Genomic DNA, 22,573 nt, shown 5'->3' on the forward strand with positions numbered 1-22,573 from the left:
TGATTATAGTAAATTACGTCACAGTAAATATATGGACTATTTTTGTATCCAAAATTAAAATATATTACTTTTGTAGTACTTCATATTAAGAATATTAAAAATGTTAATTGCTGTTATAGAATTTTAGGATTATAGTGAATGATATCATATAGTGAATATATATAGACAATTTTCTTTATGCAAAATATGAAATTCTCATATTTTTAACGCTCATTATTAATGAAAATACAGACTTTAATTGCTATTATAGAATTTTGATTATAGTAAATAATTTCAAAATTAATATATAGACAATTTTCTTTATGCAAAATCTCAGATTCTCACTTTTGTATTGCTTAATGATTATAAAATAGATTTTAATTGCTTTTTACAGTTTTATGATTGTAGTGAATATATAGACTATTTATACCAAATTTCCCACTTTTATAATGCTAATTAATTATTATTATTATTATGAATAATAATAATAATACAGATTTTAATTGATTTTACACAATTTTATGATAATAGTGATTTATTACGTCACATTATAGTGTATAAACACATTTTTTTTAATGCAAAATATAATGTCTCCTGTTTTTTTGTTTAATTTTGAGGTAAAACAAAATCCAGGCATTTCTTTTCTCGAGTACTTTTACTTAAAACACTTAAGTGTAAAATATGTATTTTTGTGGTAAAATAGCTGTAATCATGAAATTCAATCAACTAGTGGTTATTATAGATGATATATGCATATTAGACTTTTTAATTTAATTAGTAATGGTAAAAATGTCTTCATATGAACATGTTGAAAGGTTTCTCTGCTGTTGAAATGTAAAGTGATTTTTCCGTCTCACCACACGAGAGCAGTACAGACTCTCAGCTCATGTTTATACAGTCACATGATCATGTTTGCTGTCGTAAAGCTCTCTCTCATCCCCTCAACCCATTTTTGCCAGTCATTAGGCCAGTATTTATTTATATAAAGCACAAGATGTCCGAGACAGCCGTCCCATCATGTATGAGAGCCGAAGACGTCCTGACAGAGATCCGGTCAAACTTGCTGGAATGCAAAGTGTGTTTTGAGACGTTCTCCCTGGAGAAGCGAGACCAAACGGCACAAAATCTTCCCTGCGGCCATGTGCTCTGTCTCTCATGCGTCTGTGCCTTGTCTCACCCTGTCCAGAAGAAACTGGAGTGTCCTTTTTGTAGGAAACTGTGGGATGTTGGCAGCACCTCTGAATGCCGTGCGCTTGCAGATCTCCAAGATCTTCTGCTGTGTGAATCTCATCCTAAATCATCCTCTGATCATCAAGCATTGGTTGAAAGCATGGGTTGGTGGACACTGCATCTCCATTCGGCCTTTGGAGGATGGGGGACGGTGGTCAACCCTACTGGAATGGCTGTAGATGAAACATCAGGACAGATTGTGGTGGTGCATGATGCTGAGAAACGAGTCGTTGTTTTTGATGCACAAGGAACTCTTTTAAACGTCTTTGGATGGCCATCCGAAGTCTGTTATCCACTAGATGTTGCGTTGACCAAAACCGGACACGTTTTGGTCACAGATGCTGGTGACCAATCATTCAAAGTCTTCACATCTAAAGGCCATCCTTTGACGACCGTTCAAGGTTTTCGACTGCCATGGGGTGTAGATGTGGACAACCGTGGACGAGTTTTAGTGACCGACGCTCAGTTGGGAACTCTGAACCAAGTCGTAATGGACTTTTCTCATGGCGTGGTTTTAGCTAACCGAGTCGTTTTGAAAGAACTGATGCATCCGCGTTCGGTTGCTTCTTGCAGAGCTTCGGGAAACATTGCAATCGTGGAGCAACTTCAGAGCAGCTTCACGCTGAGGATATTCAGTAGTGACTTTGTTCCTTTGACACAGGTGGACGGTTTCAGTCTTCACTTGAGGAACGCTTTGAGTTTGGTTATATCTGCGGTGGCTTTTGATAGAAATGGAGACGTGATTGTTGGGGACGTGCAGAATGGCATGGTTTGGAGTTTGGGAAATCCACTGAAAAACCCAGTGCTGACTCCACTAGTGAGCGGCCTGATGCGTCCGGCGGCGTTGGCTGCGACGGCGTTGAACATGCTTGTTATCTTGGACAGTGGTGATCATGCGGTCAAGTTCTATGCTGTGGACGCTGAAGACTTGTATTCTGATCAAAAATGAGCATTGCTGAGTAGTCTTCAAGTCTTCAAATGAAGACTTGCTTACAAATTGTAATCCGTTACTTATTCCTAATTACATGACAAAAATTGTAATTAGTAGTGTAATGTTTGCAAATTACTTTTGATTATTTTTAGATGACTTTGAATCGTGTTAGGTGATACCCCCGGCTCTTAATGCATCGTGTTTCCTTCAGGAGCATCAGTGAATGTTTGAACCTTTTTTAATTGTTGTGTTTGAGTCCCTCAATCATCCTCTGCGTGAAAAGGTGGATCTCAAAATCATACAGTTACTGCTGGAAAGGGTTCAAATATGCAAAAGATGCTGGAAAACTGAAGATTCTGCAGGACCTGGAGGATTTTTCTGAAGAACAGCTCTCAGTTGAACTGTTCAGAACAAACAAGGGACTCATGAACAACCATCACAAAACAAAAAAACAGTCGTAGATCATCCAGGTAACCACACACAGTATTAAGAACCAAGGGTTCCCAAACTTTTGAATGTGGTTATTTTAATAATTTCAGATATTTTTTTGTCTTGTGGACTATATGTAAACATCTTTTATGGAAAATATCTTACTCAGGACAGTACTAAATAAAAAATAACATGCATTTTGTATGATCTCTCTTATTTTGGTAAAATTATCCACATTTTCACAGATTCTGCAAGGGGTTCCCAAACTTTCGATCCCCACTGTACATGTAATCAGTTACTACCCAGCTCTGAAAAAGAGAAGTTTAAATGCACAACTAATTACAATCCATGCATATTTTAGGTGGATTGTTTGTGAGTTTAGGTTTGGTGGGATAGTGGCTAAAGCTCTAGGCTAATAAGTTTCTAGAGTTCACGTTTATTGGTCAACTTGGGAATTTGACTTGTTAGCCTGCTTTAAGCACTCATGATATTACACACAATTTATGCATGAGCATAGAGTGTACAAAATGCAATGCGATGCATTCGTGTTTATATTGTATTGTATAATGTATGTATTGATCAATGCACTCAATTCCAGGTTTCTCCAGTGGGACTGTTCTTGAATTTTAACTCTAGTAAGTAATTTTGGATAATTAAGTGTATGCTAAAACTAGAGTTCACTTCCCAAGCCTACTTTCCTTTTCTTATTATGTTTACAGTGTGATTTATAAACTCAAAAACATCATCTAAATTCAATGATTTGTATGAGTCACCCCTGATATTCATTGTTGAAGAAATTCAAGCACTGGTTCACATTATATATAAACTGGCATGGCATTCAATGGATTAATAATAACCAAATTGTCAATTGATATGGGATCCTGGAACCTAAAATTGGGGAAATTGTTTGGGAACCACTTGACAGTCATTGACACAAATTATGACTTTAAGTTGCTACAGGGCAACATTTAATCAAAGTCATTTTAAATGAATACACACCCAGCGTAGCTCTCATACCCAGTATGCTTATTTAAAATTGCATGCATTAAATCATTTGATAAATTCTTAATGCTTCATCCACAGTGATTAAAGCAACCCTAGGGGAATCCCATAATCTGCTGCGCTCCATTTCCCCTGATCGTACCAGGCTACTGTTGTCGTCACAGCATGTTATAAAGCACTTCTAACTGTAACTCACATCTCAGTGAAAACGACCCGCACTTTCTCTTGAGAAAATCAGATTAATGTGCTTTATTGTCATGACAAAACTGTGCATTAGTATCTAAGTGTTTGCATTTGAGCTGCATACAATGAGAATAGTGCAAAAAGAAGTATGAAATAATATAAAATATACAATAATATATAAGTTATGAAAATTAAATATTTCAGGGCACTCGTGGTTATGCGTAAAAGGCCTTGGATTGGGCTAAAAATATATATAATATCAGTATAATATCAATGTTAAAAAATATAGTGCAAATGTTATTACAAATAGATGTAAATTGATATATATATATTGCAAAAAACATTTTATGCATGTATAAGTCTTTTAATTAAAATATACAATATTATAATATCAATATCATTAAAATATATAAAGTGCAATAGTGCAAATGTTATCACAAATAGATGTAAATTGATGTTTTTGAGCATGCATTTTATGGAGTACCATGATATTACCATCTATTACGTACTATAAGTGGCATATATACACTTTTTTTTTTGGTTTGCATGTAATATTTACATAGTTATATTTCAGTTATCTTCATTTTCTTTAGATGCATGCATTTTATGGAGTAGCCTACCATTATACTGTATTCATCATCACTTTTAATCTGCATTTAATGTTTACGTAATTATACTCTGATTGTCTTCATTTTCTTCAGATGCTGTTTATGTAATTTGTTTATTTTATTACATTTGGCCATTCTTATAATGTCAATAACATAGTACAGTGTAAAATTAGAAATGGATCATTTATTACATTAGCTATTTTTCTTTTATCTGAGACTTGATAAACTGACTTTTATTAATTGATTCAGGCATATTAATACTAAATTAATTTTGAATAGAACAAACCTTTGAATTTAGATATTTCTGCATGTCAGTAGCCTACTTTTTCGAAAGGAGAAATCAACAAATGAGAAACATTTAAAGTGCTAAATAGTAGCATGAGTTTATTGATATGAGACACAAGGTAATGCTCTCCTCCTCTTTTAACACGACCAATCATTTTATATCGCCATGTAGGAGCTACACAGGTCGTTGTGGTCTGTTTTAAACTCATTTCTTTCATGCATATTCATGCACGCTGCACATTTGTGTGTTTTTGGGGTCAGTCGGCGGAAGATGGCGGTCTGGATGATGCTGGAGCTGCTCTCTCCGCGGCGGAGGATCCTTTATAAACACACACACTGAACTCAAACTCGTCTGGATTAATATTCACTGATTTTTCCGCTCGGGTATGGACTGTTGGGGTGTTTTAGCAGGGTACAAGCACCTCTGTGGGACACTTTGCAGGGAGTTTGATGTTATTATTCTGCTAGCCGTGCGGAGCAGCTAGCGGCTTTCTCCTCCTCTTTAAAGCCTTAAAATTGTACAAAAATGTCGGATACGAAGGTAAAAGTCGCGGTTCGAGTCCGACCAATGAACAGGAGAGGTAAGAGACGATTTAAAGTAAAAACAAGCATTAATATTTCAAAACTAAATTGTTTTTTGCCTGTAATAAGTTGGTGTAGCTCAGGTATGGTTCACATGAAGTGTTACATTTTAATGCATTTCAGACTTTTTGATCAGTTTTTTCACAAAAATCGAACTTTTAGTCGAGTTTTAACAACTTTTGGCTTGCAGAGATTGAGCTCAACACAAAATGTGTGGTTGAGATGGAGGAAAACCAGACTATTCTTCACCCACCGCCCTCCAATGCAAAAGGAGAAAGCAGGTACAGTCATATAATCACGGCATGTTTAAGTATTAAATGTGCTTTTTTATTAAAGTGACATGTTTGAGTCGTGTTTCTCCTCATTATAGGTGAACGCTGTCAGTCTGAACCCTCTCACAAATTGCCTGCATGTGTTTTTGCTGAGATTTTTATCAGGGCAGAAGCGTCACGTTGCAGCCCAGAGGAGTTGATGGCCCTCGGCGGTCAGATGCATGCTCACAGAAACTCTGCTTGGGTTTGTGTTCATGCAAGAGTAGCCGAAGTGAACGCGGGGCCCGTTCTGGGCGTGCTCTCGATGGCCTGCGCTGGGAAACTTCTGCGCTGCTGTGAAATTCCTGGACAGGCCTCATGTTTGCAGCAAGATGCCGTACAGTAGATAACCATTGCATGCTTTTATGCAGTTTGTGCTTGAACACTATGAGTTTTTCGGTGGCTCATGCTGATACGGATAACTAGAGAACAGGGTTGCTAGAATAATATGATATATTAGAAATATGTAAGCAGTTTGGAGTGTACAAGTGGACGACACTGATAACTGGAGAGTGCATATATTTGCTGGCTAGTGGAGCAGCTCAAACATGGACATTTAATTATGCATGTGTGTCCCTGCAGCACAAAAGCAGTCTTAAGTCGCTGGGGTATATTTGTAGCAATAGCCAGCAATACATTGTTTGGCTCAAAATTATCCATTTTTCTTTCATGCTAAAAATCATTAGGACATTAAGATATTTTGTAACTTTCCTACTGTAAATATATCAAAACTTAATTTTTGATTAGTAATATGCATTGCTAAGAACATCATTTGAACTTTAAAGGAGATTTTCTCAATATTTAGATTTTTTTGCACCCTCAGATTCCAGATTTTCAAATAGTTGTATCTCAGCCAAATATTGTCCTTTCAGATGATATATAAACCTCAATTTCACAAAATGGACCCTTATGACTGGTTTTGTGGTCCAGAGTCACATATTTGAATTAATGCATGCGTATAGCCAGGAATAATTGGACTAACAGTTTTTATTGCATGGAAAAATACAAAACCTCTATTTATGATACATAAAATCTTAGAAAGTTTGGAGCAATAAGAGTGGATGATGACATTTTTATTTTTTCATTCTTGGCTTTTTTTTTTACCATGGTTTACTGAAGACACTAACTAAACTCATTCAGTGTAAATAGTTATATAATAAAAATATAACAAAAAAATCTTGTCAGGCATATATTAAACCAAGAATCATTAGATTACATAAAAAGACTATTTAAGGATTACAGTGCAGCTGCCAAATGCTAATTAATTGTAATTTTAAATCTTTACCAATTTTTGCCACTATCCTTCAGACCACTAGGTTTTACCCATTTGTCAGTAAGAAGTTTTAATTGTTTAAATTATAACAAAATTTAGTATGATCGCTTTTTTTTTCTTTTATATATTTGAATAAGTACAGATCAGATAAGTATGTTTCATTTTTTACATGAACATATCTGTTAGCTGAATGACGATGGAACATTATTTCACACGTTTTGACATTTTATTTTCACAAAAGTTATTTGAAAGAGTAGACAATTTACTTTACACATTATAGTTTAATGTGTTTCCTTTGCTCACTTCTGCTAATTAAATTTATATACACACACACACACATATATATATATATATGCATATGCAATGCTATATGTCTATCTGTACAACTGCATATAAACAATATTTACAATATATATATATGTGTGTGTGTGTGTGTGTGTGTGTGTAAAAATTAATTTACCTAAAAAAAATGCTGTTAAGGTTTGAAGCTGATAGAAGCCAGAGCAGTGCTTCTGTTAATTGGCAAATCAGTCATGATTATCGACTGATGCAATTTTGGCCTATTAATTTTCATGTTTTGTCACTAATTCAAATGAAATCAGGGACAAATGCACTTCATATGATTTGTGTTTGTTAGCACAACAAGGCAGGTGCTTAAGGCTTGGCTTTGTGTCCTCAGAATAACTAAAATGATTTAAAACACTATAAGCCTAAAGTGCAACTTTAACATAGTCAGCACAGTCATTAGCTTTGTTTTGAGTCTGGTGGTTAGTAGTTGAAGCAGTGATGAGAATATGGTCTTCAGGTTTGTGAACTGAAGTATGCATGAAATGTTTCACTGGTGTTTAACACCTACAGACATGTGACATACTAAAGCTTTGTTGAATGTTGGTTATTACAGAATCAGGTGCACGTGGAATCTGAGCTTAATTTGTTCGCTTATAATTCATTAATTTCTACAAATCTCCACCCTTAGATTGGCTGTTTATTACTACCATAAGAATACAGTACTCTCCGTTTCGTAAATCACACTTTACTGTGTTTGAATCAGTTGTTTTCCTTAAAATCAGCATGGAAAAAAATAGCAAGTTCCATCTGAGCCTGGCTATTGCATCTTATAGCCTAATTTTAGTCACCCTTAAGATTTACTAACAGATTGCAAGACCTCTTTTGGCTTTAAAGACTACTGAAGACACAGTGAAACATTATCAATGAAAAGGCATGGATGCAGTTAGTTTTGAAGCTGATCTTTGCATATGCATTTGTAGAAGTTGCACTTTCATGCACAACAAGAAATGTTTGATTTAGTGGTTGGCAGTAAGTTTACTGGTATTTGCACTATTACTTAACGCCCAAAAAAGCATGTCTTAACCTATTTAGTGCCTGTGTTTTTAGTAGATTACACACCTGATTATCACCGCCCCTGGGTTTTTTTTGCTCTGCTCTTGGTGGATTGTGTTGGTCATCATGGAAATGATCTTACTGCGTCTATGTTCTTTAATTTGTGCATTGTCAGTAGAACTTTGCACTCCCATCGGCACTTTTATAGGATTGCGATCTGATGCTAATATGCCCTGTTTAGTAAATCTGCATAAACTGTAATGCAACACCCTTGTTTTGTAATGCATTGCTCATTTAGTCAAGTTTTCTGTCATATTTTGCATTTCATACAGTAAGTGATTGGGTGTTGCATTGACTCAAGGGCTTTGGATCACAAGCTATTGGATCTCATGATCTCATGGGTTCAGTTCATGTTGCCTCAAGGTTAGACAATCTGTGAGAACAATAGCTGTTTAATGCAGTCCGAGCTGCAGCGCTGCAGTCCAGCATGCGTCACATTTGCATGGTCAGGCAGGTGAAAGAACAGGTAAGCATCATCTCGTCTTACACTCGGGATGTGAAATGGAAAACAATCAGGGCCTTGATGAAGCTGGAAATAGCAGCCAGAGGAAATGCTTATGCTCAATTTTATGCAGCTTGAGGAAGCAAGTTGGAAAGCTATAGAGAAGTCTGTTAGTCATGCTACTCCTGAGACAATAAATATTTATATTCAGACTTTAGTTAACCAAAAATGAACATTTTGTCATCATCCACTCATGCTGCTCCAATCTTTCTTGCATTCTTCCATGCATCATAAATGGAGGTGTTTGCATGCAATGAATGTGTTAGTCCAAGTGTTCCTGGCCTTATTCATGCAACGATTAACTCAAGTGTGGGTCATTAAAAGTCCATGTTTGAGCTGCTCCAGTCCATTAGTCAGCACATTTCCATTTGTAGTCCAGCATTAGTTGCACTGCTGCCATTAACACTTATTAAGCACGTATTTAGTGCTATCTGATATTCATTTACCCGGAACTACACGAGCCAATGCAATTATGCAAATTCCCCACACTGACATTTTGAGTTTTGCAAAACATGGGTCGCAGATCTGTTCTGATGGGTCACAAACAGCAGGGAACAAACGATGATAAATGCAAATAATACAATTTAATCGACTAAATCATGCATATTTGGGATAACAAAATAACGCTTAAAAGCGAGGGAAAAAAACATGTACATTTTTTGTTGTTGACATAGAATTGGTGTCTCAAATCCTTAAAAATAATTAAAAACCAATAAAATAAAGTACATAAAATGTTTAGTAATATTATCAGTTTTACTGCACTGATACTATCAGGTGAGAACAATTTAATAAATTGTAAATATATCATTTATTAACTTGTTCTTGTGTAAATTCTCAAAAATTATTTTGGATTTACAATTTTCACTCAGAAATTGCTAGTAATTTTCACAAATAATTAAAGAAATGGCAAGTAACGCTTTGAATTAAACATGAAATTTTGAAGTAACACTAACACTACACAAAAAATGTCTTGGTGAAACAAATTTTTACAAATAATTTATTGTTTACAAATAATTATGAATAAACAGTCGGTAACATTGAATTAAACATGAAATTTTGAAGAAGACTAAAATAGCATTTTCTTGTAAAATGGACTGTAATCTTTAGTTACAGCATGGAAAATCAGCTGAAAAATATTTTTTACAGTGTATATGAGCTGTTGCATAAATGCAACTATTTACATAAGAATAATTTACATATTGTGTTTCTGAAACGGGAGTGGACCAATTAATACTTACGCTTACAGAATGTTTATAATATTCTGAGCTGCTCTCTGTAGTTTGCTTACCGTAAAACATTTATTCTATTTAAGTGCGGTAATAAAGCTTGTCTGAGATCCAGCAGGAACGTTATTCCTCCCAGAATGTGATTACATCAGTGTAGAAAACCCCAGACTTTCCCCTGCGGCTGTATGGCACCTGTTCAGGGTGATGCATGTCATATTTCATGCTTTATATGTCAGCAGCACCCAAAAAACCTACAGGGCAGAGTCACGGGAAGCCGACTAGACCTTTGAGTTGTTAAGTGAAGTGTTGTGTGGGCTGAATATGCAGTAATGCCTTCTAGTTTAAGTATACAAGTTGATGTCTGTGAATTAAAAGCTTGTCTCTTCAGTGGTTGCATTGAAAGCGTATAATGCAGGGTTTTTGTTGAGCAGAATTACACATTTTTGGTGCAAAACAAGCTAGATTTGCTGTGAACTTCTTTTTAGTTCACACAAATCCCTCCAGGATTAATAGTCGTTTTAAGCTCTCACGAGATGTTTGCATTGAGCTCATTTGATAATTGCACTGAGACGTGACTTTAGGGCATTTTTGGAGTCAAGTTTCCATTCTATGAGCCTCTTGAAGTTTGAAATATGAATCTGTGAAAGTATTCAAAGAAGGAGAGATGGTGACACGGAGAAAAGGAGCAGGACCGGAGGGTGTCGTGTTGAAATACCTGGGAATACCGCAGTGCTCTTTCAGTGGACGCTTTATTTACAGGAGCTGCTATAAGAATTACTGTAGTAGTGAGATTACATTGCTGTGTATTGTTGTGTTAGTCTTTTCATAGTTGGTGATATTTTTACACAAATGAGCAGGTTGCATTTCCATTTGGTGGCTGAAGTGGTGTAGAAGTCACATACTTCATCTTTAAACTTTCAGTTTGTTTGTTTGTTTGTAAAATAGATATAAGGCACTTGTGTAATGCAGTGGTTTCAACTGGTTGGTTGTGATTTAAAGGAATAGTTCAACCAAAAAATTTACATTTGTTGAAAATGTACCTTCAGGCCATGCAAGATTAGGATGAGTGTGTTTCTTCATCAGATTTGGAGAAATGTAGCATTTAATCACAGCAATGGATGCTCTGCAGTGAATGGGTGCCGTCAGAATGAGAGTCCAAACAGCTGATAAAAACATCACAATAATCCACACCACTCCAGTCCATCAGTTAACATCTGGAGAAGAACAAAAGCTCAAACTAATCCAGCATTAAAATCCCGTTTTAAAATAAAATCTGCGTCCATAATTCATAATAACACTTCCTCCAGTGAAAAAGTGTTCTGGTCTGAATCAGGAGAGAAATCTGCACAGATCAAGCACCGTTTACAAGCCAAAACAGATCGAAACAAATAGTTAAATGGCTGGATTTTGATGTCAGAGACAACAGAAGATGCACATTTTCACTGGAGGAAGCGTTATCATGAATTATGGACGGCAATTTTAGTTTAAAAACGGATTTTAATGATGGATTAGTTTCAGTTTTTGTCTTCTCCAGATGTTAACTGATGGACTGGAGTGGTGTGGATTATTGTGGTGTTTTTATCAGCTGTTTGGACTCTCATTCTGACGGCACCCATTCACTGCAGAGCATCCATTGCTGAGATTAAATGCTACGTTTCTCCAAATCTGATGAAGAAACAAACTCATCCTAATCTTGGATGACCTGAGGGTGAGCACATTTTCATTTTTGGGTTGATATGCCTATTCCTTTCAGAATAGGTTGCAGATTGGGTTATTGAATTGAATCAAACATGATCTGAATAATGAGCTGCTTTGCAGCTAAAATTGAATTTGTTTAATAATTGATGAATTTGACAGCATTAACAATGTTATTTCCCTGTTTATTACAGTGAAACTGCTTTGAAACAAATTGTATTGTATAAAGCGCAATAGAAATAGATGTGACTTGACTTGCATTTAGGATGAACACGGTCTGTTTTGACCGCAGTGTGTTTTGTGTGGTGAATTATTGGCTTCTCAGAGCATGAAACCATTGAATTATCATTGGATTTTGGGTTTGACTGCCATCGGCTGCTGATGATCGCAGGATAGAGGAAGTAGTTACTTTTTCCCTCTTGGTTCCCCAGCTCTACTTCATGTATGCCGCCTCGGGATGATGATGAGCTGATGAGTGAGAGTGTGCTTTCATCTGATAATTCCTGCTTAAACTCGTAACCTTGTAATTTTCATCTTATCTTTCGCATTCAATCACATGTCAAGTCATTTCCTTTGCCCCGGAGGAGTGACGGTATCTGAGCGCTGCAGAAGAGGATGGGATGGATATATGCGGCTCAAGCAGGAGAAGGGCATGTTTGTGCATGTATCAGTGATGCGTAATAACACATTAAATCTGTTGTCATTAATGCTCCTACTTCCCAAGTAAACATTATTACATGGAACTCAGTTTTTTTTATTCAAAATAATTTTTTTTATTGAAATAAAGCTAAAATAAAACATAAATATTAGAAGAAACGCGTCTAAACAAAAATTAACAATGTGGCCTGTGCAAATAACTGAAATAAGTTTAAGTTGAAGCGCATAAATGAACTAAAACTCAAATAAAATTAAATAAAAAAAAAATAGTATTTTGAAGTAAAACTGATGAAAGTGACAAAAGCACATAAAAATATATAAAAAAAAAAAATTAAAATGAAAACTGAAAATATAAAAATAAATACATTTACGTTGAAATACTAAAATAACAAACTAAACTAAAACTGAAATAAAAATAAATAGTAACATTTTGAAAACAACAACAAAATAAACTATGATGACAATCAAATAAAAGATGACAATATTACAAAATATTTTACTAAAATTAAAGTGAAAATATAAAAATAAGTTTAGGTCTCACACTTAATTAAAACTGAAACAAAAATAAATTAAATTTAAATAGTAATATTTAAAAAATGAATAAAAATGACAGAAGTTCTAAAAAAACTAAAATTTAAATTTTAAGTGCTAAAATGAACTGAAACTAAAACTAAAATAAATTATAATATTATTATTTTAAAAATGGTAAAAGCACATAAACTACAAATATAAAAATAAAAGCTAATTCAAAATATTAATAATAATTATAATAGTATATACATAATACTAAAACAAAGTTTTTTGAACGTTGGCTTTTATTATATTGCTGTTTGAGCTGTTTTATTAAAAACAATTAGCTGCTGGTATAACCTGAATTCCTGGATGAAGCTTCTGTTTCCTTTTAATTCATAAGAGAGACTGATGCATTGAAATGTGTCAGATAAAACAAGAGCGCTGAGCGTCTGTTTGTCATTCAGACTCGTCTGTGTTTGTCTCCTCAATGACGATGCAGGCTTCGCTGGTCAACCTCTGGAATGCATCTTTTGTCTCGACGTGTATTCCGGCGTATTGTGTGTGAGAAATCAGCCACGTACACACTGCAGAGCTTCAAGAGTGACACATTTAAACGCGTAAGTGAGTCCTGATCCGTGTGAAGATGTAAAACAGGAGTCACTCCTCACATGCATTGGTTGAATTATGACCAAAGTAATATTAGGGACCATGCAGAGACACATTACCAACCGTTTTAGTAAAATACTGCTTTCAGCAGAGGCACCATGTTTTGTTCAATTTTATAAACTTGTCACTGAAATTTTTTTAAGGGAATGTATTCACTTCTTAAATGCATTTGTCACTCTTTTAAATTATTGAACGCTCTGTGAAACCAGGGTTATTATTGATAACTAAAAGCATAAAAAAACATTTAATTTAATTTAAGTTTTTTCCAGTTTTTTTTTTCTTTCTTCAAAACATTATTGACATCATTTTTCTATATCAACATTTTTTTATTATTATTGAAAAACATTATTAATGACAAAAAATGTTTGGGCCAAATATTAAGAAAACCCTAATTTCTAGAAAAACATTATTGACATAATTTTGTGCCAAAACCATTAATTTCTAGAAAAACATAATTAACATAATTTTTGTGGCAAAGATTCTTTTTTATTAATAAACAAACCGAAAGTGGAGTTTTTCATTTGCATGCAATAATGATCAACATTATTATGTCAGCAGAGGTCATCAAAATAATTTTTGCAGCTTAAAAGTGATGCAATCGAAGAACATTTTTGGTTCTTCAAAAACCTTTCAGTGAACTTTCAGTTCTGAAAGTGTGATTTTTTCATTTGAATGATCTAAAGAACCTTTTTTCACTATAAAGGACCTTTTGTTCAATGGAAAGTTTCAGTGGATGTTTATGATCAATGTGCATGAAGAAGTTTTATATTTAAGAGTGTAGAGTGTCGTTTCAGTTGCCTATGTAGGCAGTGAAGCAGCTCTCTAGGTTTGGTTTTGTGAGGAGTTTGGATCTCAATCGTGTGTTTAGGATCTTTGACTCACCAGGAGAGTGATTGTGATGATTTTAATGTTGATGTTGCTCAGAGACCAGCAGCGCTCTCAAACGATCGTCTTCAATAGCAGACGCCCTTGTTATGTTTCATGATTTCAGAGGGATATGAAAACATCTGCTGCGACAGTTCTTCCATCCCATCTGACTCACTATTGCTGAATCAATCAGTGTGATGAACTGGAGGAGCTGACGTTGATTCCATTGCATTATTTGGATTGAATTGTTTGGTGAACACAAGCATGAGTATTAGATATAAACCGCTTTCTCACGAACTTACGCTAAAATCTGTGGTATGAAATCATCCTAATAGGGACATAAACAGTGATCATTTATAACTCATGTTAAATGTTATATTATATATTAACAGACAGATCTTCATTCACTTGGATTTGAAGCAATCTTCTTGACCTTTATATAAATGTGTCAGTGCTGTATTTAAATGCAAAAATCTGCTTCATATTTATCTATGAAATTATGTTAAATTAAATGTATTTTTGTTGGTAAATAATGAGAAATGTTCACTACCATTCAAAAGTTTGGGGTCAGTGAGATGTTTTTGAAAGAGTCTCTTATAGTCAACAGTGCATTTCTTTGATCAAAAATACAGAAAAATAGTGAAATATTATTGTAATTTAAAATAGTTGTTTTCTATGTGAATATCTGTTCAAATATAATTTATTTCTGTGATGCGCAGCTGTATTTTCAGCATCATTACTCCAGCCTTCAGTGTCACATGATCTTCAGAAATCATAATAATATACTGATTTACTGCTCAAGAAACATTTCTGATTATTATCAATGTTGAACACAGTTTTGCTGCCCAATATTTTTGTGGAAACCGTGATACATTTTATTTTTCAGGATTCACAGATGAATAGAAAGTTTAAAAGTAAGATATAAATGTCTTTACTGTCATTTTTGATTACTTTCATGTGTCCTTGATGAATAGAAGTATTCATTTCTTTAGAAGTGTTGGGCGGGACGCTGTAGTTCAGCTTTGTTTTAGCTCTGAGACTGATTGCTCTGTGGGAAGGGCAAGTTTCTTCCTTCCTGATGTGGCTTGTCATGTCCTCTCCTTTGCGCTATTATGCTCTGATGAATAAAAATTGTGTGAAACATATGGTTTCCATACAGCATGGATTTGGTTTGCATGCAGTTTCTCAGTAAACAACCATTAATTAATCTCTGAAATTTTAGTCAGTGCTTTGAAAGCAACGTAAATGTGATGTTGCAACATTTATATTTTTTGGTCCATTTCCAAAGTGTCAAACGTTCTGTCAGTTGCGACTGGAAACATTGTAGCAAGAGTTTCATTTTTGGAACATTCCGAAAGTTTGAATTCTTGAACATTCCACACATTTGAATTGCTGCAGTGATTGTGTGTGATTTCCTGCAGGTTCAGCATCTGCTGCGAGTCTAAAGCGGATTCATTATTCTGTCTTTGTGTGCTTTTGGCTGCAGGAGTGAGAGAGTCAGGGATGGGAATTGGAAGGAATTTTAAGATCCTGGTTTTGATTGCGAACAAGTCATTTTCAGAAGCCTTAAAGGGATAGTTTCACCCAAAAGTGAAAATGTGCTGTTAATTTACTCACCCTCAGGTTATCCAAGATGTAGGTGACTTTTTCCTTCAGTTGAACAGTAAAGAAGATTTTTATCTGAAACTGTGATCATTGCTGACTCATAAAATGCAAGTCGATGGCTACCGCAACTTTGAGAGTCAAAAAAGCACATCAGGCAACACAAAATGAAACAGCACATTTTCATTTTTGGGTGAACTGTCCCTTTAAAAACAATATCACACATTAACAAGTTAAGATCTGCTCCGACTGATTCAGTGAGAGGTTGATTCAGACCTGTAACTGATAAGAGTCATTTGTGCACTTCATTGTACTGGACGTTTGTTGTGTGACCAGTGAGATCTGTGCAATGAAAAGAACAGGGCAGGACATGAAGATCGTTCTCTTCTTATTCTGTGGTCTGCTGAGTGATGATTCAGTTGCTTGGATCGTGAACTGACCCACTTCTCATTAATCCGACTCCTGATGGAGGGAAACCCCTGAAAATATTCCTTTCTATTCCACTCCAGTAACCGTTCAGTGAGTCTAGTCTGCTATTCTTGATCATGTATGAAAACTGGCGTGATATAATAGTACACAATTACTGCATAGTGCAGCATTTACTCCAGATGTTTCTGTGTTTCTCTGATTGTGTAATTCTCTTGGAAGACAGAATGTCTGCTGCCAGAATGTTTGTATAAGAAATGTTCACCTTTAAGAGTTCTTTTATGTACTCTCTCTCTCTCTCTCTCTCTCTCTCTCTCTATATATATATATATATATATATATGTATGTATATATATAGCCATATCTCCTGCAGTTGTACCTGCACTCACTCACATCATTAACACATCCCTTCACACTGGTGTTTTTCCCTCAGCATTTAGACAGGCTCGGAAAACTCCACTATTAAGAAACCCATCTTTTTTTTAGAGAACTACAGACCGGTTTCCCTTCTTCCTTTCATTGCAAAAACACTTGAACGAGCTGTGTTCAACCAAGTCTCTGCCTTTCTCACACAGATCAACCTCCTGGACAGCAACCAGTCTGGTTTCAGATTACAAATCTTCTATACTTGTCTTGCTGGATCTGTCCGCTGCTTTTGACACGGTTAACCTCCTGTCAACCCTATTCGCAAAGGGCATCTCAGGAACCGCACTCCAGTCGTTTGAGTCTTACCTCTCTGATAGGTCCTTCGATGTATTTTGGAGAGGTGAGGTGTCCAAGTCGCAACATCTAACTACTGGGGTGCCTCAGGGCTCAGTTCTTAGACCGTTTCTCTTCTCTGTCTATATGGCATCACTAGGTTCTGTCATTCAGAAACATGGCTTCATCACTGCTATGCTGATGACACTCAACTCTACCTCTCATTCCATCCTGTTGATCCGACGATAGCTGCTCGCATCTCAACTTGTCTAACAGACATTTCTTGCTGGATGAAGGACCAACACCTTCAATTCAACCTTGCTAAGACAGAACTGCTTGTGGTTCCATCAAACCCATCGTTTCATCACAATTTCACCATCCAGTTAGGCACATCAACCATAACTCCTTCAAAAACAGCCTGAAACTTTGGAGTTATGATTGATGATCAGCTGACTTTCTCAGACCATATTGCTCGGTCCTGCAGATTTGCTTTATTCAACATCATGAAGAACAGGCCCTTTCTTTCAGATCATGCTACACAACTCCTTGTTCAAGCTCTTGTTCTGTCCAGGCTGGACTATCGAAATGCTTTCTTGGCAGGTCTTCCAGCCAGTTCTATCAAACCTTTACAATTAATCCAGAACGTGGCAGCAAGATTAATTTTTAATGAGCCGAAAAGAACGCACATCACACCTCTGTGTGCACTGGCTACCAATAGCTGCTCGCATAAAATTCAAGGCATTAATGTTTGTCTGCAAAACCACCACTAGCACTGCACCCGTTTACCTAAATTTATTACTTCAGACTAATGTGCCTCTAGAAGCTTACGTTCTTGTGCCATCCCAAAGAGGAACAAAATCACTTTCACAGACTTTTACATTAACTGTTCCCTCCTGGTGGAATGACCTGCCCAACTCAATCCCAGCAGCTGAGTCCTTAGCCATCTTCAAGAATCGACTAAAAACACATCTCTTCCATCTTTATTTGACCCTCTAACTCTAGCACTCTCTATTCTAATTCTATTCTTAAAAAAAAAACTTGCCTCTTTTAGACTTGCACTCTATTCATTTACTGACTGCTTGTTTTCTTAAAAAAAAAAAAAACTAACACAAGCTTTTCTATTCATTTTGTATTCTATCTGTTTTCTTTTTATTTATTATATAATAATAAAAAATAAAATAAAACGTGTACTGTGTTAAGCAGACTTGTTATAGCACTTGCATATCATTGCTCATTTGCAATGTATATATATTTAAATTAATAGCAAATTTATATGAAAATAATATGTATGTGTATAATGATATATCTGAATTAATGATATATACAAATATTTTAATATACAGTATTTTGTATTATTTTTTTATGTATTTGAAAAATAAATGTAATGCATGTTTAAGAAATAAATGTGGAGCAAGCGAGGCAAGGCAAACACACACCTTATGAGGTGCAAGTTGAAGGAATATGAATCAATTAGAGAAGAACAACTGCATACTTACTTAAGCATATTTATTAACCAACGTTTCGGCTAGTAGCCTTTTTCAAGGTATGAAAGAAATAAAAGTGTGTGTATATAATATAAAGTTATATTAATTAATTACATTATTTATAGAAATTGTAATAATTTGTATAGATATGTTAATTTATCATTTATATAAAATATTTAAAAATGTGTTAATTTAATAAATAAAAATGATTAATTTAATAAATTAATTATATTTCTATGTAATTATAAAGTGTAAATATGTATAATATAAATATTTAAGTGTAAATATATAATGTTATTATATAAAAAATATGAATATTACTGTTATATAAAATTATTCATATCATGTGATTTTCAACCCATGGCAGTACTGTCGTTTTTGAGAAGCAGGAGCTCTAAAGTGCCAGTAGATCTGCTTAGCTTCGGGCCGACTGTAATCATATGTGGCGTTTCTGTGTCAGTGTGCACACGCTTAAGGCACATGTTATAAGCGGTTACATTTGTTTCACTGCCAGCTCAGTGTGTTGTGGGTGAGTAGTTTGATGCACACAGAATCTGTGCATGCAGAAAAAACGTGTGCAGTGCAGTATGTAAATGCCCATCAGTGCGAATCCTTTCAGCAGATCTCTGCAGATTCTCCCACAAAATCAGTGCAGAACATGTGAAGTCTATGGAATCGTTCTGGATCTTCTAGTTAGTCATGACGAGTGTTGTCAAAGGTCATGTTTTCCCTGCAGCTCTGAGTCGACATCACTGTTACATGTGTTCATGTGCTTATAGCTGAAGTTCAAACAGTAGATTATAGATTATGCAATGCCAAGATCATGGGTTTGATTGCCAAGCAGTGCATGAACTGATCAACTGTGTCATTTGAATGCAATGTAAGTTGTTTTGGATAAAAGAGTCTGCCAGATACATAAATGTATGATAATGCAATAGGGGAATTGCAATTTACTGGTCTTGATACCAAATGCATGCATTAGTTTACTGGATAATCATGCACTGACATTAATCAAGTATTTTAAGATTTAAAGACTTTTAAAAATCTACAATATTTAAAAATATTTTAATGTATGTAATCAGTGACTGAGTGTATTCTGAAATTTCAGCTTAACAAAATTATGAATATTTATTTTTTCATTTTTTTTCTTCATATTTTTGCTTTGTGAATTTTGGACAAGGACCAAGTCCACTTCTGATGTAATATTAAATTTAGAATTTTTATGAACATTACTTTCTGTTAACTGTTTATCATATGTCTTATAAATAAATAATACATTATTTATTTAATACAAATTATTAAATAATACTTAAAATAATAATTAATATTTTAAATAATAATAATAATAACAATAATTGTAATGATTCGTTTAAAGTATTAGATCATGCATTTTATATCAAACTGATTTGAACTGTCACTCCTGTTCTTTGGTATTTTTGTAGTATGTATGACTCTGTTTTGCCAGATGTCAGAAAATAACACCGGAGTTTGAATTGAGTTTGTTTGATTGAAGCAGCGTTTGAACTGGTTCTGGTTCTGTTTGTGGTCACTGGTTCTGTCGGCTGTGATTGTTACACTAGTTAGTGGCCTGTTTTCATCTCTCTGGAGTCTGTGGCGTCCGTCATGCACCCTAATGAGGGCTGGAGGCACAATGGCTCTGCTTATACACACACACTGATCAGCAGCGGCACACAGAGCAAACTAATATTCAGTCTCTGCTCTGTTTCTGCCTGCGTTAATAAGTTATTCTGGGCTGAGATGCTGCTGCATCGATGTAATGTGAAGTTCAGTGCTTGATAGGGTTGTGATGATATCTTAACCATGACTAATGGTACAGTACTAGTTAAACCATTACGATGTTGTAAATGTCATGTCTGTTCTGTTGTTGTTTTAGTTCTTTAGAGTTTACACTACGTTATTATTGTTTTTAATATAATTTTATTTTAAATATAGAATTATATTGATGCATAATGTGTCTGGTTATCAGCCAAAAAATTTATAATTTAAGTGTGAACAAGGAATGTATATCTTAAGCCCTTTAACTAGTCACCTTTTCAAACTCAAATAAAATAGATTATTCAAAAAATGCATTTTCTTTAATAAATCTAAAAAAAACTAAAACTAATAAATAAAAAAGTATAAATACTATATAGTCGTACTTAAAAAAATAAAATGGCAAAAACATACAGCAAAATTGTATTTTTGAAATTAAATGAATAAACTGAAATAAAACGAATGACTATATAGACATGAAAAACACAAATTTAACAACTGAAAACACAAACAATATTAAACATTTTCAAACTAAAAAATGGCAAAAATTAAAGAGAAACAGAAAATATAGAAATAAATTAACAAAAAATGAAAGAAAACTAAATCTGAAATTTAAAGGTTTACACAAATATAACTTTTTAAAACAAAATTAAACATTTTTAACAATGCAATTAACAAAACATTAAAGAAAAGAAAATATAAAAATAAAATCTATATTAGCAATAACAATGATAGTATATTAATGCTATAAAACAGCACTGCTTTAAGATTGACCTCTATTTAATTTGAGTAACATATATCACTGCTTTTGTAAAGATCTGAGCTTTTCTTTTGGTTTTTATATTTAGAAACCAAATCGAATGTGTATGGGAAAGTCATTTGAGAGATGTTTTTAGTTCTTCTGAAGGAGCTTGGGAAAACATTTGTGGTGACCGGAGGAGTATTTTAGTCTCTCGTGTTGGTAATGCTAGAGATCTCTTCCAAAACTAGTGAGCTATTGAATTAAAACATGAAAAATTGAAGTAGAAAGACTTTTTTTTTTTACAATGCAGATGCAAGATACTTGCAAGATTGCATGCGACAATTCTAATGCAGCAATGCTTTGCAACAATCATTTTGGTTATGTTTTCATTCATGCACTCTTTTATTGTGTAAGTGTTTCCTGCATTCATGACAGTTGCATGCATTTTAGGAGAGGGAGGAAGGTTTTGGAGCTGTAAAGTCCACAGGCTTGCCTGAAGTTTACACAGCAGATCTGTTGCAACATTCAGGCCTAAATCTGAGTGCTTTATGAGTGCATTCACAGGCTGATCAGTCAGGAAATACCACTGAACAGCTCAGTGAACAGCAGCGTAATGCAAGGAGACACTAAAGACCTGCGTTAATCAGTCACTGATGAGGTCTGAAGGGGAAAGAAATGACCAGTATCACGCAATCTGGAAAGTGCTGGGACAATATTGCTGGTTGCATTAGCGTTTTAATAGCGTATCTTTAGTTTTTGCCTTCAACAAAGAAAAGAATAATATTAAAAAGCGACTGGGTGTTTGACATGAAATACTATTTTTTTTATAAATATTATGCATGCAGATTTTATGATCTGCTTGGATTATTTTGGCTTTTACAAATTAATTTTTCACACTGTAGGACCATTTATGGTCCTTTACAACATTGAAATGATAGGATTGTTGTTTTGCTGACTGTATTTATGCTGTTTTGTTTTATTTTTGTCATTTGTGACCCTGGACAACAAAACCAGTCATAAGGATAATTTTTTTTTAAATTTAGATTTATACATTTTTACAGCTTTCCATTGATGTATGGTTTGTTATGATAGGACAATATTAGAAAATCTGGAATCTGAGGGAGCAAAAAAATCTAAATATTGAGAAAAATCACCTTTAAAGTTGTTCAAATGAAGTTCTTAGCAATGCATATTACTAATCAAACATGAAGTTTTGATATATTTATGGTAGGAAATTTACAAAATATCTTAAAATCCTATTGATTTTTGTCATAAAAGAGAAATGTATAATTTTGATCCATACAATGTATTGTTGGCTATTGCTACAGATATACCTGTGTTACTCATGACTGCTTTTGTGCTCCAGGGACACATATATTGATTTGTTGTGCTGTTATAAGCTCATCTTTTCATGATATTTGTTGATTGTTGATGTTTTTGGGGTTTGTGTGTTGAAATCAGCGTGATATCAAATATTAATCATTTTAATTGCTGTATTATCACACAT

The 22,573-nt window shown here is 34.5% G+C and overlaps 2 protein-coding genes across 2 annotated transcripts in view; both read left to right on the forward strand.

Moving 5' to 3' along the window:
• Nucleotides 1-973: 973 nt before the first annotated feature.
• Nucleotides 974-2,158, forward strand: LOC306887849 (E3 ubiquitin-protein ligase NHLRC1-like; the record flags this gene model as incomplete). Its single annotated transcript, XM_079445848.1, has 1 exon — nucleotides 974-2,158. One exon carries the CDS (start codon nucleotides 974-976, stop codon nucleotides 2,156-2,158), a length of 1,185 nt encoding a protein of 394 aa, XP_079301974.1.
• A 2,748-nt stretch (nucleotides 2,159-4,906) lies between these two features.
• LOC306887284 (kinesin-like protein KIF13A) overlaps nucleotides 4,907-22,573 on the forward strand; it is a 65,960-nt gene continuing 48,293 nt past the window's right edge. Inside the window, exons 1-2 of the mRNA XM_079444910.1 lie at nucleotides 4,907-5,228; nucleotides 5,420-5,510. Coding sequence (XP_079301036.1) covers nucleotides 5,174-5,228; nucleotides 5,420-5,510 — 146 coding nt within the window. The 5' untranslated portion in view covers nucleotides 4,907-5,173. The remainder of the gene's footprint in view (nucleotides 5,229-5,419; nucleotides 5,511-22,573) is intronic.

This window comes from Barbus barbus (genome assembly GCF_936440315.1).
Source record: "Barbus barbus genome assembly, chromosome: 21".
Taxonomy (NCBI): Eukaryota; Metazoa; Chordata; class Actinopteri; order Cypriniformes; family Cyprinidae; genus Barbus; species Barbus barbus.